The sequence below is a fragment of the Anas acuta genome, chromosome 19, assembly GCF_963932015.1.
Source record: "Anas acuta chromosome 19, bAnaAcu1.1, whole genome shotgun sequence".
NCBI lineage: Eukaryota > Metazoa > Chordata > Aves > Anseriformes > Anatidae > Anas > Anas acuta.
The window spans coordinates 8,012,563-8,027,106 of NC_088997.1; the positions used below are offsets into that span (position 1 = coordinate 8,012,563).

Consider the following 14,544-nt stretch of genomic DNA (forward strand, 5'->3'; position numbering starts at 1 on the left):
AACAACCACCGGCACTGAACCCCAGGGGTATCCATGGCAAAACTTTGTTTTTAGGATAAGGCCACTGGAATGTAAACAGCAGGGCTGGAATTTAAAAGAAGACTCCAGCTGTACGTGTCCTGCATAGTTTGATGCAATGGCAGACGTATTCCCACTGGGTGAGGATAAGCAGGTTTACTTACGGGCACCAAAAATGAAGATTCCTAAGAAAAACCTTGGATCTCACTGCAAATTCAAACCTTTAACACTCAGTGAGGAGAGGAGAGCAGGAAAGCAAACAAAAAACAGACGCTGTGTTGTTACTTTGTTGTTTTTATATAATTTTTACAATATATTTCTCTTCATTTGCATATTTTACCCACATCTGTAGCTTTCTTTTTACATGTTGAACTGAACTGGAATAAATCTAAAGGTTTGATATATTTTAACAACTGATAAAAATTGCAAAGTAGTAAACCCGTAATAAAAGAAATTATAAAACTTTTTAAAGTGTTTAATGAAAGCAAGTCAAAGGTATCATTACGAACAATGTGGTTTGTCTTAAACACATCATAGGTGATTCAGGCAGGACAACTATTTTATTTTATTTTATTTTTAATATTAGGCACATTTTTTTTTCAGCATACCTGTTTTCCAGCCAGTTTTATACTACTCAATAGCATCATCACCTGCATCCAACTTGGAAGTGCTGGGGGGATTTTCAAGATGTGATTGATCATGAATATTGATTATTGGTATTCTCTTCTTCTTTATAACTACCAGGAAAAAAAAGAAAAGTGTTCCTTGTCTCTTAAAAATCCGTAATGAATGATTGAGTCGTAAGGCAGCAACAGATTCAGTGTCAACTCAGGTCACAGTCCTTCAGTTCCATCTAGTGGGTAGAAATAATATTTAGTGGACAACGTTTCTAGACAGTCCCTTCAGGGCAAGATGACTGACTCAAGGCCAGTTACTGCTGGTAGAGTAAGTAGGTGGTGCGCCTGGTAAGGAACACTGGCCACTCCTGTGTCATCCTTGCAGCCTCGTGTGTCTTCGTACAGAAAGCAAAAAGACAGTCCAACTGAAAATCGTGAGTATGGTAGAGCCGTCACAGGTTCTATGAATGGTTTATTTACAGTCTTCATCCCTGATGTGAAAAAAGAAAAAAGCCTTCTTTTGACTAAAACATAGGAAGATCTCAGCAGCATGCTACATGCCCTAGCAAATCAGCCCGTTGCATATCCTTGACTGCTTGGCCCTCGATTCCCACGGAGGCAGTGAATAGGAAGTCCTACTGCTCAAGAAGAGCAATTTCAAAAGCTCACCTGTCCCATTGATGCGACTCCCTAACGCAGGCTTAGTAATAACATCTCGTTTTGGTGTAGCAACTCAGAATCTGTTCACGCTCCCAGGAAGTGTGAACTCGTTGGTTTCTCACGGATGGGTCTCTCAGACACCCTTGCAGTGAGGCTGCAAACTCCAATACATTGCTCAGATGTGGGAACAAAATGATCCATGCGTTCAACACGCGCCACAACTCCGATAATTCCCTTCCCATCACAAGCTCCTTCTGGAAGGAAGAAGGGCTTCGACTTTCAGTTGCAGTATACTCAGAGAGGGGCTTCAGAGCAGTATCTCTGCATCCTTTCGGTCTTTGATAAATGGCATGTTTTTCTTGAATTCTGGCATTCTCACTTGCCAAGAGGGCCACTCCATTCCTGAAGGTAACAGCTTCAGCACAGTTCGGTCTTCAGCTTTAAGTCTTTCAGGCAGAATAATGACATCCTGATTGAACCTCATCCCCTGAAGCAGCACTCACTTTACACTCCCCTGGCTGAACAGAAAGAAGTCAAGACATCTTTAACTACAGCCCTAGAGGCTGAAGAAAAGGGGATGCAGAATGCACAATTCCATCTCAGAGGGAGACTGGACCGCCCTTAAAGTATGTCCAGACCCAGCTGCTAAGACCATCAATTCAGAGGTCATCCATGGAAGTGGTGCTGCTGTGCTTATGGCACAGTGATATTTAGGCACCACTTACCTTTTCACCAAGCAAGGTCAAGAAGCATATTCCCTTCTCACAGAGCCACTGCCTTCACCCAACTTGAATCAGTCACCTAGACTCCACTACTGAAGTTTTTGGTTGCCTTTTTTTGTATTTTATTGTTGAAGTGGGGAAGGGAAGAAGAAAATAATTCTCACTGGAAGTTCTCTGAATTGATGGTTGACAAGACCAGCTAGAGGTACTGCATAATGGTATACAAAATTCATCCCTAAATCCTTCTATGTTCTTTGTAACTCTTTGGAAAGGGAATAACCAGTGTAGTGGAGCAGGAAGAAAGCCAATTTATTTCAACATAGAAGGTCTGCAATTCATTCCACCTTCATTAAGAGTAATGCAGTTATTGCTGTGTAAGACAAGACCGGATTGATAATTAACCCCCACCCTGAGTGCTGGGAGTCCAGGTTCCCACCATTGCTGAGAAGGACCTCCTTAAGCCACTAGTACCCATATAATTAACAGAAAAAAACCCTCATGAATAATTTCTTCTATGATCTTTGAGAAACATGCAAGTTCCTCAGTTCTTCATATCACCACTGCTAGTGAATGGAGGCCTGCCTTTGCTCTCTGCCCTAGAATAATGTACTATTTAGAATAATACCATCGGAGATAAATGAAGGTAAGAACAGATGATCCAGCTGATTGAATCGAAGAACAGGAGAAACATTAACCTCTTGCACAAGGATGCTCTGAAGCTGGAATTCTTTAACTGCTATGCAATCACCCGGCATTTGTTCTACAACCTGTAGTTTACCAATAATTAAAGTTCTTTTCCCTGGGTAGTAGCCTTCAAGGCAAAAGTAAACACGACAGGATTCAAGTGTGGACCATTTCTGCATCAGCCCACCAGATTCTGGTTTGCCTGTTTCACTCCAATGATACACAGGTGCTGCTGACTGCATCGTTCTAAGTTCAATCTTTTCAAAGCTTTCAGGTTTCATCAATCGTTTCCTTGGGAGCAGATGATACCAATGGGGGGCCTTCCCTTCTCATACTTCAGCTACCTTCTTTCATTTACTTTCTTTGAATTTAAAAAAAAGGAATTGTTCTGTTTACTCTAACATGCTACAATATGTGCATACATAACTGTAGGCGACGCGTGAGTTACTTCAAGATGTGCTTTTTCATTGAAGTGCGCTTTTACTTTTACAAATTCTACATCAAGGTGGAAGGAAGGAAGGCTGCAGAGTGCTCATACACTGAAGCTGAAGGAACTTTTCCTGAACGGAGTTAAGATGTTTGTTCCAAGGTTCCTATGGACAAACTACTCTATCCCATGCACTCCGGCCTGAGCCAGTATTAAACATTCCAGAAACTTGTTGATTTGTTTGGGTAGTTAATGGCAAGGCTGATAGCAGCAATGTTTTTCAGGGCCTAGAAGAGAGAAGAAAAAAAGCTAAGTCATGTCACACATTCTCCCAGTTCAAAACTGTGAAGAAATTCTTCTATTCCTTTAAAAGAAATAATTAATTAACCATCCTGTCTCTACCTGGTTACCTCCTGGTACTGCATTTATTGTCACACATCCACACAGTTTCAGTGAGGCAACTGCGTTTTCAGTGGCTGAAAGATCACCCCCACCCTACCCCCCTTTCCATGTTTTGGCAGTTGAGGAGTCAATACAATTAAATTAGATAACCCCAATTGAACTACTTGCATTAGAATGAGTTAGTGTTCTTTCCCAACAGTCAGATTGTGACACATCATCTGACTATTAAAGGAGAAAAGCATTTGTGCACAGTTCATCACAGACAAACTTCAGAAGCCTGTCATGGTATAATAAATGCCACTGGGCAATCAGAAATTGTTCATTATTTCCATCTGCCATAAAAATATTACAAAAAAACACATCTCTGGGGTTGTGCAATCTTGTAATTACCTGTGCTGTGCAGCGATGAAGATGATCTTCAGTATTTAAGGCAAGCAAATACTCCTGTAGAGATCCAAGCTCCTGCAGCCACAAAGCATTCAATGAGAACCAACACTACTACCAAAAATATCATCCTACTAACGAACATTAAAATGCTGATCTCTAGCAGTCCCTAAGAACCAAATGCATCTGAACTACACACAAGACTCTTGGACTAGAACAGAGTTTGTGATTACAGAAATCAGTTAGTTACAGACTGTTTGTATGTAATGCCCAAAATCAGCTGAAAGGGAGCCACATTCAAATGCCTTTAAATTAATTATTTATTCTGAGAGGAATGCTGATTTAAGAGTGGCTTTATGGCCTACACCTCAGTTGCACAAGGAAGAGTCATGACTATTACTTACAGACCATGACGGATAAGGCAACTACATTCCCCTTAATTAGAATTTGCTACCAGACTCCACAAGAGAAAACTGCTCATATTTCTAAAGCATACAAAAGCTCTGATGAACTTGGCCAAGATAAAGGAAAAATGCATTTAGTTTGACACTGAACTACATAACATTCCCAGCACTGGGGAGAGGAGAGAGATAAATAAAGGAACTGCTTACAGTAACTCTGTTTTCTGTAACAAAAAAGAGTTCTGCAAGTGCACGATGAAGAGGAAGGAGAATACCAGGCTTGGTCACATCATGACACAAGTTGTTTTCCATATGGGTGAAAAGCTGCCAAAGTGGCTTCAACAAGGTGAGGTCACAGTCCCTGAAAAAAGGGCATTTAAATGAAATAGTGAGTAACCATGATCTTAAGCCTATTTGTAGGAGAAAACAAATCAACCGTCCCCTCCCCCCCTCCAATTTAAGGGAACAAAAACATGCATTTCTGACAGTTAGATGTATAAAGCAAGGGAGAAACACAAGAACCATTTTAAATCCAAATTCAGTCAGGTGTTTCAGCACAATGAATTTCATTCTGAATCAGTGAAGTGAAGAAAACCTTATATTCATGGACACATCTAAATGGCTCTTCTAAAATCGAGTAGCCTCCTGAAATGAGGACTTTAAAATAACTACATACATCATTTTGCTTAATGCTCTAGCTCAGCTGCTTGGAATTGTACAATATCAACCTGCAGCGCTGGGCAGCTGACATCCTGGTTTAGGGCAGAGAGATAATTCTTTACAAACAGCTCCAGTCCTGCCTCCTTCCTACTCCCGAGTTAAAGCAAGCCAATTCACATGTCACTAATTATACAGACAGAATGATAAATACAGTTACGTAGAGGGGAAAGAATCTATCATAATCTGTCATCAGATTAATACAAGGAAAGTATAAAATATAAGCACAATGGAGACTTGATCTTTTACCAGTTAAATTTGTTGTCCACAGGACAAAGCAGGACAAACTTTTTTAATTTTCTAATTTAAAAAAAAAAAAGCTAAAATAACTTGAAAATATCATAAATTTGTAATTACAAATAAAAGCAAAATCAGTTTTTCAGACTTTGATGCAGATTGGTGTACACAAAGAGGTAAGCAATGGTTCTATGTAATTGTCCATTTTTATTACTGTATGCAAGTACACTTTGACTTCTTTTTATCAAAGTAAGCTAGTAGAATGCTGTCATTTTATTCGTTTTGTTTGCTCTAAACAAAGAGGGCATAACTGAGGTGTCAGCCGTGATGTGCTAATGAGTTAATGCAACAATACACTTTTTCAAGACTTTAAAAACTCAGTATCTTTTACAACATCTATTTTCAGAAATACCCAGGCCATGCATACTTGAGCATTATCACACCTATCCTTTCTGAAACTCAATTACAGGCTTTGCAATGGTACAACTATAATAATCGTTAAAAAGTTATTTACGTTATTAGTGAATCAGATCGTCATTTCACCAATTTATGATTTCATCCTCACCTTAATTCTGAAGGACAACTAATAGAAAGAGAATCAATTTCTAGAAAATCAAGTGGAAACTGTTTTGTTTTTTCCTGTTTTGGTTTATTAAAAAAAATAAAAAATGGCAAAAAACAACAAGAAAAACAAACAGCATACAACCCTGCCTTCCAGTGTACAAGGCAGAACAGGGCGCTTACCTCTGGGCGCTGCATTGCACAATCTTCAAGAGCAAGTGAATGGCCTTCAAACGCTGGTGACCAGTCTGGCGGCACGCTACCCCAACCTGCCATTCCCAGATTTTGGCCAGCGGGAGGTGAGGAACAACCCTTTCCTCAGACAGCATCTGCTTTAGAATTTCAAACCCTGGTAAAAAATAAAATAAAAATAAAAAAATAAAAATCAAACAGCTATTGCTTTGTGTGGACCCATTTTGCTCATACACCCTGTAGGGACTCATTTTGCTCGTAAATGGTTTTCTCCATATATTGAGCATTGCTCTGGCGAGCAAGAATAAAAATAAAGAACAAAAATCTGAGATAACTCCAGACTACAGTCTGACATAGCCAGTCTTTTCTGAGACTAAAATTAAGTAAAAAGTTAGCAAGAATCCTATCTGAAATTGAAGTTTTGCCCCCAAGTAAGGAAAAACACAGGTCCTCAATATTATGTGATACTCAGAGTTTTGCTGATTACAAATCACCACCATCCTCAATTCTATTAAAAACATCTAAACTCTAAAATAAACTAACAAAGCCTTCCATGCTATATCTACAAATTAGACCCAGAAACAGCCTATTCTAATGGACAACTACTTTTTTAAAAAGACAATTAAAATGATATCTGTTTCCAATTATGGCACCTGGGAGTGCTTACTAAATCCTGTGTGTAATTACTGTCCTATAACGAGGCTTTGAATGCAAGTAATGTTATTATAATTGTTATCTCCAAGCCTCTATAAAGATTTGGTATTTCTAGCATACAGTCACAGCATATAAGAGCCAGTAGCCAAGTTGCAGCTTGAACAAGACAAATTACATATTTCCAAAATTCTGAAGGAAGCAAATTAAAAAAAAAAAAGCCAACAACAACAAAAAACAGATAAACCCAAGTCTGTCAAAGCTCCTGCAAAATAACTCCAAGGAGTCCTTTCAGTTACAGTCTGAACAACACTCACCTGTCTGAAACCTTCCAAGATGACCTGCGGTCACTGTAAACTTATAACCCCACTCAGTGTTACTCATGTCAGAAGTAAATCGGTAATACAGCGTGTCTCCTGTGTATGGGGGAAGGGAGAAAATACACATTACTACTGAGTTAGTTTTGCTGTCAGAAATGCACTTTGTCATTAAAATAAACTAATCCTAGATATTGTCATTCAAGACAGGTGATTTTTTTTCCCTCTAATTATGAAATGTGCAGAACAGGAGACTGAAGCAAAATACAGAATGATTTCCACTGTATAAAAACACTTGCAATGTCTCCTACATTTTTGTCAACTACATAAAAGACGAGAGAGTTAAAGAACACAACCGAACTTCACTTTTCCCACTTGTGTAATGGATCAGTTATGATTTACGAAGAAACAGCCTCTGAATGGGCAGCCAAGTTCACAGTCCACTAAGCAAAAGGGAAAAAATTGTGAAAGTGAAGTTGCGTTACTCTTATGTGTCAGAAAACAAAATTGCAGACTTCCACATTACAGAACAAAATAGTTAGCCACCTGAAGCTGGAAGAACTACCAAAATGCTTGACCAGTTTATTATTGTGCAGTGGGACATTCAAGAAGTTTTTGTCATTGTAGTTATCTACAGCTTCACAAAGACGACTACTGGTAGTTAGCTGTAGTGCTAAACAAAACAGATCTTTATCTGTTGTGCTCTGTAACGTCAGATCTGGCTAAAACTTACAATTTCCTTCTTTTCCATTGAAAAGTCACTCTGGGCAGACATGCTAGTTTTCACTGGGTGTGGAATTTTCCAAGTTTCAAGTGGAGGAAAGACTTCAAAAGCATTTGTTAGGATAAAGAAAACCAAAACAAAAGTTTTTAAAAATAATAATAATAATAAAAAAAAAAACAAATCTATTCATTTTCCCCTTTTCACTATGAAATGGAGTCACTGTTCTCTCCTACTCCTACACAGCAGTGACTGCCTGGAGAAAGCCCTGCCATCAAATGTAAAGCCCAGAAGCTGCCTTCAAGTGCCTGGATTCAGCTAGACCCTGCTGAGTGAAATCACAAGCCTCAGTCCAGAGAGCTGTAGCTGGAACTGAAGTTTCACAGGGTGAGACTCAAGTTTCACAGCCAAGGCTGCTCCAAAACAATGGGCCTCAAAGTTCAGTTTCCTGGCAAACCTCTGCAACTACTTGGGAGGAAGAAGAGGAAGGAAAAAAAGTTCATAAAAAATCCAAAATATTTCTACAGAACAGACGTTGATTTCCAACTTGCACCCTGTAACCCAAACTCCTTTGCTGAGAAAGTTCCTAGATCTATTTACAGCTACTGACAATATGCAATGTCAAGTTTCCAGCAATGCCACAGAGCATTTAACTCGGTAGTTTAAAGCAGCTTAACATCAGAAGCATGAGATCTGTACTGCTTTCTCCATGCAGCCCCTCAGATCACTGCCATTTGGTACCGTGTTATCAAAAACGTGCTTACAGAATACAGACCAAAGTTGCCAGTGAAGGGACTGACTTTTTCAGCTATGCTCAGTGGCAACAACTGCAGACAAGGCATTGGCACTCTCTCTTTATTTGCTCTGAGCACTAGTGTAGGACGGAGACGAGAGATAAGCCTATCTGTTTAAAAAAAAATGTGCTTCCTGTGGAAAGTAAGACAAGGCAGAAACAATGTAAGTGAATATCATGCAGAACAAGGACTGTGTTGGAACAGTATCAAGATCAAAATTTGTTTCCAGTAGCTAAGTGCTTGCTTTGACTGAGGTGGGGAAGAAAAGGTCAGAAATAAAACAGTATGGAATGTGTCAAGTAGCAAAACAACAGATAAGCCCACTTCAAAAAAATAAATGCAGGAGAAGCCTGTGAGAGCAAACACACAGGGACAAGAAAAGGAGGTTTTTCCCCTCACACCTCTCAGTAACATCTGCATTTTCAGTAGTTTCTCTCAAGAGTGCCAGGTACCAGCAATTCCCAACACTTTTGTGCTTTAAAACACTGCATGTTCACCTGGAAGCTCAAAATCGTTCCATTTCTGCGGAGACCCACTGAAGCTGTGCCGATCCTGCTGGAAGTCACTGCTGCTGGACATGAGCAGCTCATCACAGCCTTCTTCTGTATTACACTGAGAGTCAAATTTGATTGAGAGGTAGATAGCACCGGGAATTTGAACTTTATCCTGAGAAATAAACACGTTATCTTTGTATACTGTAATGCTATATTACCAAGAAGCTATTTAACTTTCACCTTACAAACAGGAGTGGTATAGAAAATATTACAGTACCTCCACAGCAAGAAAAAAAAGCCTTTGTTAGTTTAATAGGGAACTAATCTAACAAATGTAAAGCATGTCCTGTTGCTTGCACTAGATATTAAGAGTGTAAAAATTAATTACTAGCAATGCTAGTGGTGGTATTCGTTTCTGATATTGATTGTATTGCCAGATCCTAAAGGCTTGCATGCCTTTAAAAATAAAGAAGAGAAGAGTCTTAGCTGCAGGGGAGTAAAAATCCCAATGCTGCCCAGAAGCTGTAATTACTTACCAAACTCTATTTGCATGAGCATGCTCAGAAAAATGCTTTCAAACAATATCAAGAAAAGAACAATCAGAAACTGTGTCAGAATATACTCTAAAATGAGAAATACAACAACAAAAAAAAAAAGGAAAAAAATAAATATTCCACTCCTAGCTTTCACCTAACAGCACAACAAAGTAACAGGCCAACAGAAACAAACGTTTGGATGAAAAGTAGAAATATTTGCTCATTAAGGCCCTGATACCATTTAAGTATATGAACTGCTTCAAACACATGCATATTAAAACAATTTAAGTTACGGGCTTTTCATATGATCAAATTAGTATATTAAAGTGGCTATTAAAGTGCCTTAGTGAACATATTTCTTTGCAGGGCCAGTCTTCAGCTATCTGGCACTGACTTCAAAAACAACAGGTTATTTCGCAGGTACTTCAAGCACAGAAGTCCCACGGTTATACACGTGGAACACTGCCATGTTTCTGCTTCAAACACCTTGATATTTTTCAGTCTTCAAGTCATGTAAGCCCACTGCACTGCAATAGTTATAACTTACCTCAAAATTCGTATTGTTGTTGTAAGGATGTTTAGACTCACGCATCTGGACTGCCATCCCAGGTTCCTCCATGAACTGGCAAGCTGTCAGCGCCATCGTTCCCAGCATGCTCCCACTGCATCCGTGCAGCACTTTCTGCAGAATCTAAGAAGGAGAAGCAGCACATTGTGTGAATGCAATTTGCTATCTAAGCAACATTTGCAAACTTACACACTGATGACTGATACATTTCTAGTTGTTTAACGTTTCGGAGTAGAGAATCCAGGTACCAGCAAGAAATGAGACAAATTCACATGTCTACAAGCACCTAGAGGTGCAGAAGATTTTACTTTGTCCTCTGTTTCAGACCTTTCGGCCTTTAAGTGATAAAAACATGACAGCTACTACCTACGTCTCTTTCCATAAATGCTAGAATAAAGGTTAATTCACAGTGAACTGAAGCTGTAAACAAGGAAGATCATTTAAAAACTTTGTTAACATGCTAAACAGACATGTTTACCTTCCATATCTACAGGTTTCAATTTGAACAGAATGCATCCTATATTTTAGTCTTCAAAATGTACAAGTACACATATAAAAAGGAAGGATTAGTCAAATGGTTTCAGTGTCTGAAAGAGCTAGATGCAAGAGTTGTATCATCAAAAATACACATAGATGCCGTTCAGTCTATCACATTAAGTAATAATTCAGAACAACCTTAACTCTCCACTGTTTCTTATTTTTCAAAAGTGCACAGAAGTTCTTTATCAGGAGTCCTATTATTCAAGGTCCTTTACAGGTCGTTCTAGCAACCCATTGCATTGCCTCACCTGTTATCTCCTCCAATAAAACTAGCCATATTAGCTCAGGCCAAAAGTTTCTCCTCCAAATCAGCCAGTAATAGATTTTTTGAGAAAAACGAATATAAAAAACACAGGAAGTACACAGCATGGTTCCATGAATACATTCTTTGCCTCCACAAACTTGTAGAATGGCCTAAGTCAAAGGCTACGCCTTTGTATTTTATATGCCTTAACAGATTTTTATTACATCAGTTCATCCTGTCATTTTCTGATCCTATATAAACACCCTGTGGTAACAACTTTAATGACATACTGTGTCAAACACCAGCTCTTTTGGTTTGTTTTGGACTTTCCACTGACTACCTTAATCTGACACTCCTTTGTTTTCTTACCGGGAGGGCCAGTGAATAAGACTTGATGTTTACTTTTTCTATGTTGCTCATGATTTTAAGACTATAGAGAAGGAGGAACAGACTTTTTATTATTTCTCCTCCCTCAGTACCCACAGGACAAAGATCCAGGGTCAAGAAAACTAGTTGGTTTCTCACATGGAAGTTATTCCATGGCTATAATAATCCCTGCCACTCTTCTGCAGACCTTTTCTAGTTGCACTGCATCTTTTCCTTAAAATGAGGGAGTCAGGTTGTGTGCTGCAGTCCAGATGAGAGCATAGTATTGGTTCAGTGACATACTGATGCCTTCAGTTTTATTTTTAATCCCCTTTTTGAAGATTTCTAGCACCTGATTTGCTTCGACTGCTGTGAAGCATTCAACTGACATTTTCATTACAATATTCTATTATAATTCTGAGATCACTTCCACCACAGTAACACTCAGCCCATCAACGGCGTAGCAGGTATTACAATACACACACTGAGATCCAACAAAAATCAGCTTTCAAAATGGACTGCCTAGTTTGCCAATTTTTCAACAAGATTTATCGCCATGTAACTGAAAGAGTCGTCTCCAAGGAGCTAGTTTTTTTCATTTTCTGTTTAAAAAAAAAATCAGTACATTAAGACACTGACAGATTCTGACTGCTTTTTCAGAACTAATTTAAATTTTGGAGTTTCAATTTAGCTGAAAAAAAGAACTGCACGTATTTTTGTTAGTCAGAGGCTTGTGGAATGTAGGCATAGGGCTTGCTCACATGCACAAGTGAAATCCACTTACTTTTTCCCATAACTGCTTTTCCTCTAGCTGCATAAGCATGTCCAGTATGTATGTCATATGGGCTGGGCCACTAAGATCTAGGATTTCCTCATTTATTGCCACATCATCCGGCCATTCAGCTAACAGCGATGCCAGCACGTGCCTGGCATAAAGAACAGCAGTTGCCTCATTTACACGATACAAGTAGTCCCTCACAGACTTTTTGCTTCTGGAGTCCAGCTCCTTATGCAAGAGTATGGAACTCTTAGTGCGACGCTGCTTGGCATAACTAAGCTGAAGATCACTCTCCGTGTTAGTTATCAGTTTCTGGGCAACTGGATTGGTTTCTTCTGTTGCTTTATCACAGAGCACAGGCTTTGACTGAAAAAGAAAGAAAAAGTTTGAATATACACTCTCAACAATATCCTTCCTTGATTATGTTTGGATATCTGACTCATCCATCAGACTGCAAGCTGAATTTACAAATTACTGTATTTTACATACAGAAAATTATATGATCAAAGAACACAAAGTACAATTTCTCATGTACTTAGACGGATGAAATTTCTCAAAAAAAAACAACAAAAAAATGTTTATATCAAGAGACTTCACCATACACTGATACTTTCATGATTGTACGTGTGATCAGGAACAGCAGTTATAATTCTAACCTGAAATGCTAATTTAAGCTGAACTACAGAGGTAAAGCAACGTAGTCCCACCCTATTTGTGACCCTAGAATAAAATCACAGAATGATGCAAGTTGAGAGGAATCTTTGGAGACCATTTGGTCCAAAAAAGACCTGAAGCTGAGCCATATTCAAAATTATATTAAGTTCCTCAAGGCTTTGTCCAGTAAAGCTGGGAGCGTTTCCAGGGGTGGATATTTGACAACTCCTGTATGAACTGTTGTAACATCTAAAATTTTTTCTTCTAATTACTTGAAACTACTTCAGGAAGTCCTCAAACCAGTTCACTATGCAACTGATATAAAATTGTGCTGGTGATATGACATGGCCAGGAACCAGCACCCAAATAAAGCAAAAAACTGCATAACCACACTATTGAATATAAAACCTCACCGTTGCAAGTGTAGTGTCTACTCTGCAAAACATTACTTCCTTGTTCTGCTGCAGTTACTGTGAGATAGCATTGCAATGGTAAAACAGTAACTGCACAAGCTTACAGCAATTAGATACAATCTCTCCTGTATAAGGAAAGGAAATCACAGCATGCAATCATAATTTGTTCTCCTGACCTGAGAATCAAGTTCTCTTGCTTCCTTACAGAAGAATTTAAAAGGAATAAATGCTTGCTTCTTGTTGCATCTGCTCATTCATTTTGACATAAAACATTAACAACAGATTACTCCAGTTGTTAAAAAAAGCACTCTGAAGTTTCTAAACAAAACTGAAGTTACTAAATGCCGAAACTAATTATTTATAAACTGTGCCTTTTAGTGGAGACATACACACCAAACATGGTAAGATGATCATATCTGTATCTACTGCTTTTGAACTCTGCTCCTCCAACCTCAAACGCTTGCTGGGTTGCCATTTCTGAGCTAGTGTTCGGATCTTCTCATCTGTTGTAATTACATCTCCATCAAACCTTAAAAAAAAGACAAAAGAAAAAAACATATAAATGTGTTTGAAATTAATGCAAATAAAATTAACACCATTAAATACAAATGAAAGTCTTTCCACTGCCTGTTTTAAAAAGATTCACTAAACTCAACCTATTTTGTCACATTATGTTAAGTAGCTTCCCTGCTTGAACAAGTAGAGTGTTTTACATGACATAAAATCACTCATCTCTATGAAAACACAATGGCTCCAAGGCATGCTTTGATTACTAGAAGTCACATGAAGGTCTGTTCATTCTTTCTCAGGATAACTTAGAGATATAGTAGACCTACATATGGGAGTTATTGTACTGAAAAGAACATGCAGCATATTTCAGAAGATGGTGACTTGTTTCCATAATTACAACTAAAAATCAACAGGAGTTCAATTCTTTACTTTTCACACATGCAAACCAAGTCATATCCTTGAAACGATTTCTATTCAGCACCTTGCACATTGTAAGTTACAACCTCTATCTTACAGTAACCTTGTTTTTGATTGGACCCAGTCTTTCACACACCTCTTTTGAACTTCTAGGAAAAAAGAATCTGTTCTTTTCATTTGCAACTCATACATGGCTCGAAGAATATGTAGAGGTGCATTAAGTGCATCATGTGTCATCTGAAAGAGATTAAAAAAAAAAAGACATTTCAGGCAAAGATGAAAGATGTGCTTCTTTAAGGGAGACCGAGGTATTATTTTCTATTTATCATATGCATTAAAAATTAATGAATTTAATAATATCTGAATTAGTAGAAATGAAAAGTAGTTTAGCAAAAACTTTTATAATGATTTTACAGCGTTCATTATTGTGCTCTCAGTACGAAGTTTTATTTTCTGTTTCCTTCCTTTTTATTTCTTGAAATCACAGACCTACAGAATATAAATCTAGAAGAAAAACAG

At 38.3% G+C, this 14,544-nt stretch overlaps 1 protein-coding gene across 1 annotated transcript in view; it reads right to left on the reverse strand.

Annotated features, from left to right (window-relative positions):
- Nucleotides 1-294: 294 nt before the first annotated feature.
- Nucleotides 295-14,544, reverse strand: part of ZZEF1 (zinc finger ZZ-type and EF-hand domain containing 1) — a 60,046-nt gene continuing 45,796 nt past the window's right edge. The window contains 10 exon segments of the mRNA XM_068656377.1: nucleotides 295-3,415; nucleotides 3,921-3,992; nucleotides 4,526-4,676; nucleotides 6,014-6,179; nucleotides 6,991-7,089; nucleotides 9,003-9,171; nucleotides 10,083-10,226; nucleotides 12,038-12,397; nucleotides 13,492-13,627; nucleotides 14,162-14,262. Coding sequence (XP_068512478.1) covers nucleotides 3,341-3,415; nucleotides 3,921-3,992; nucleotides 4,526-4,676; nucleotides 6,014-6,179; nucleotides 6,991-7,089; nucleotides 9,003-9,171; nucleotides 10,083-10,226; nucleotides 12,038-12,397; nucleotides 13,492-13,627; nucleotides 14,162-14,262 — 1,473 coding nt within the window. The 3' untranslated portion in view covers nucleotides 295-3,340.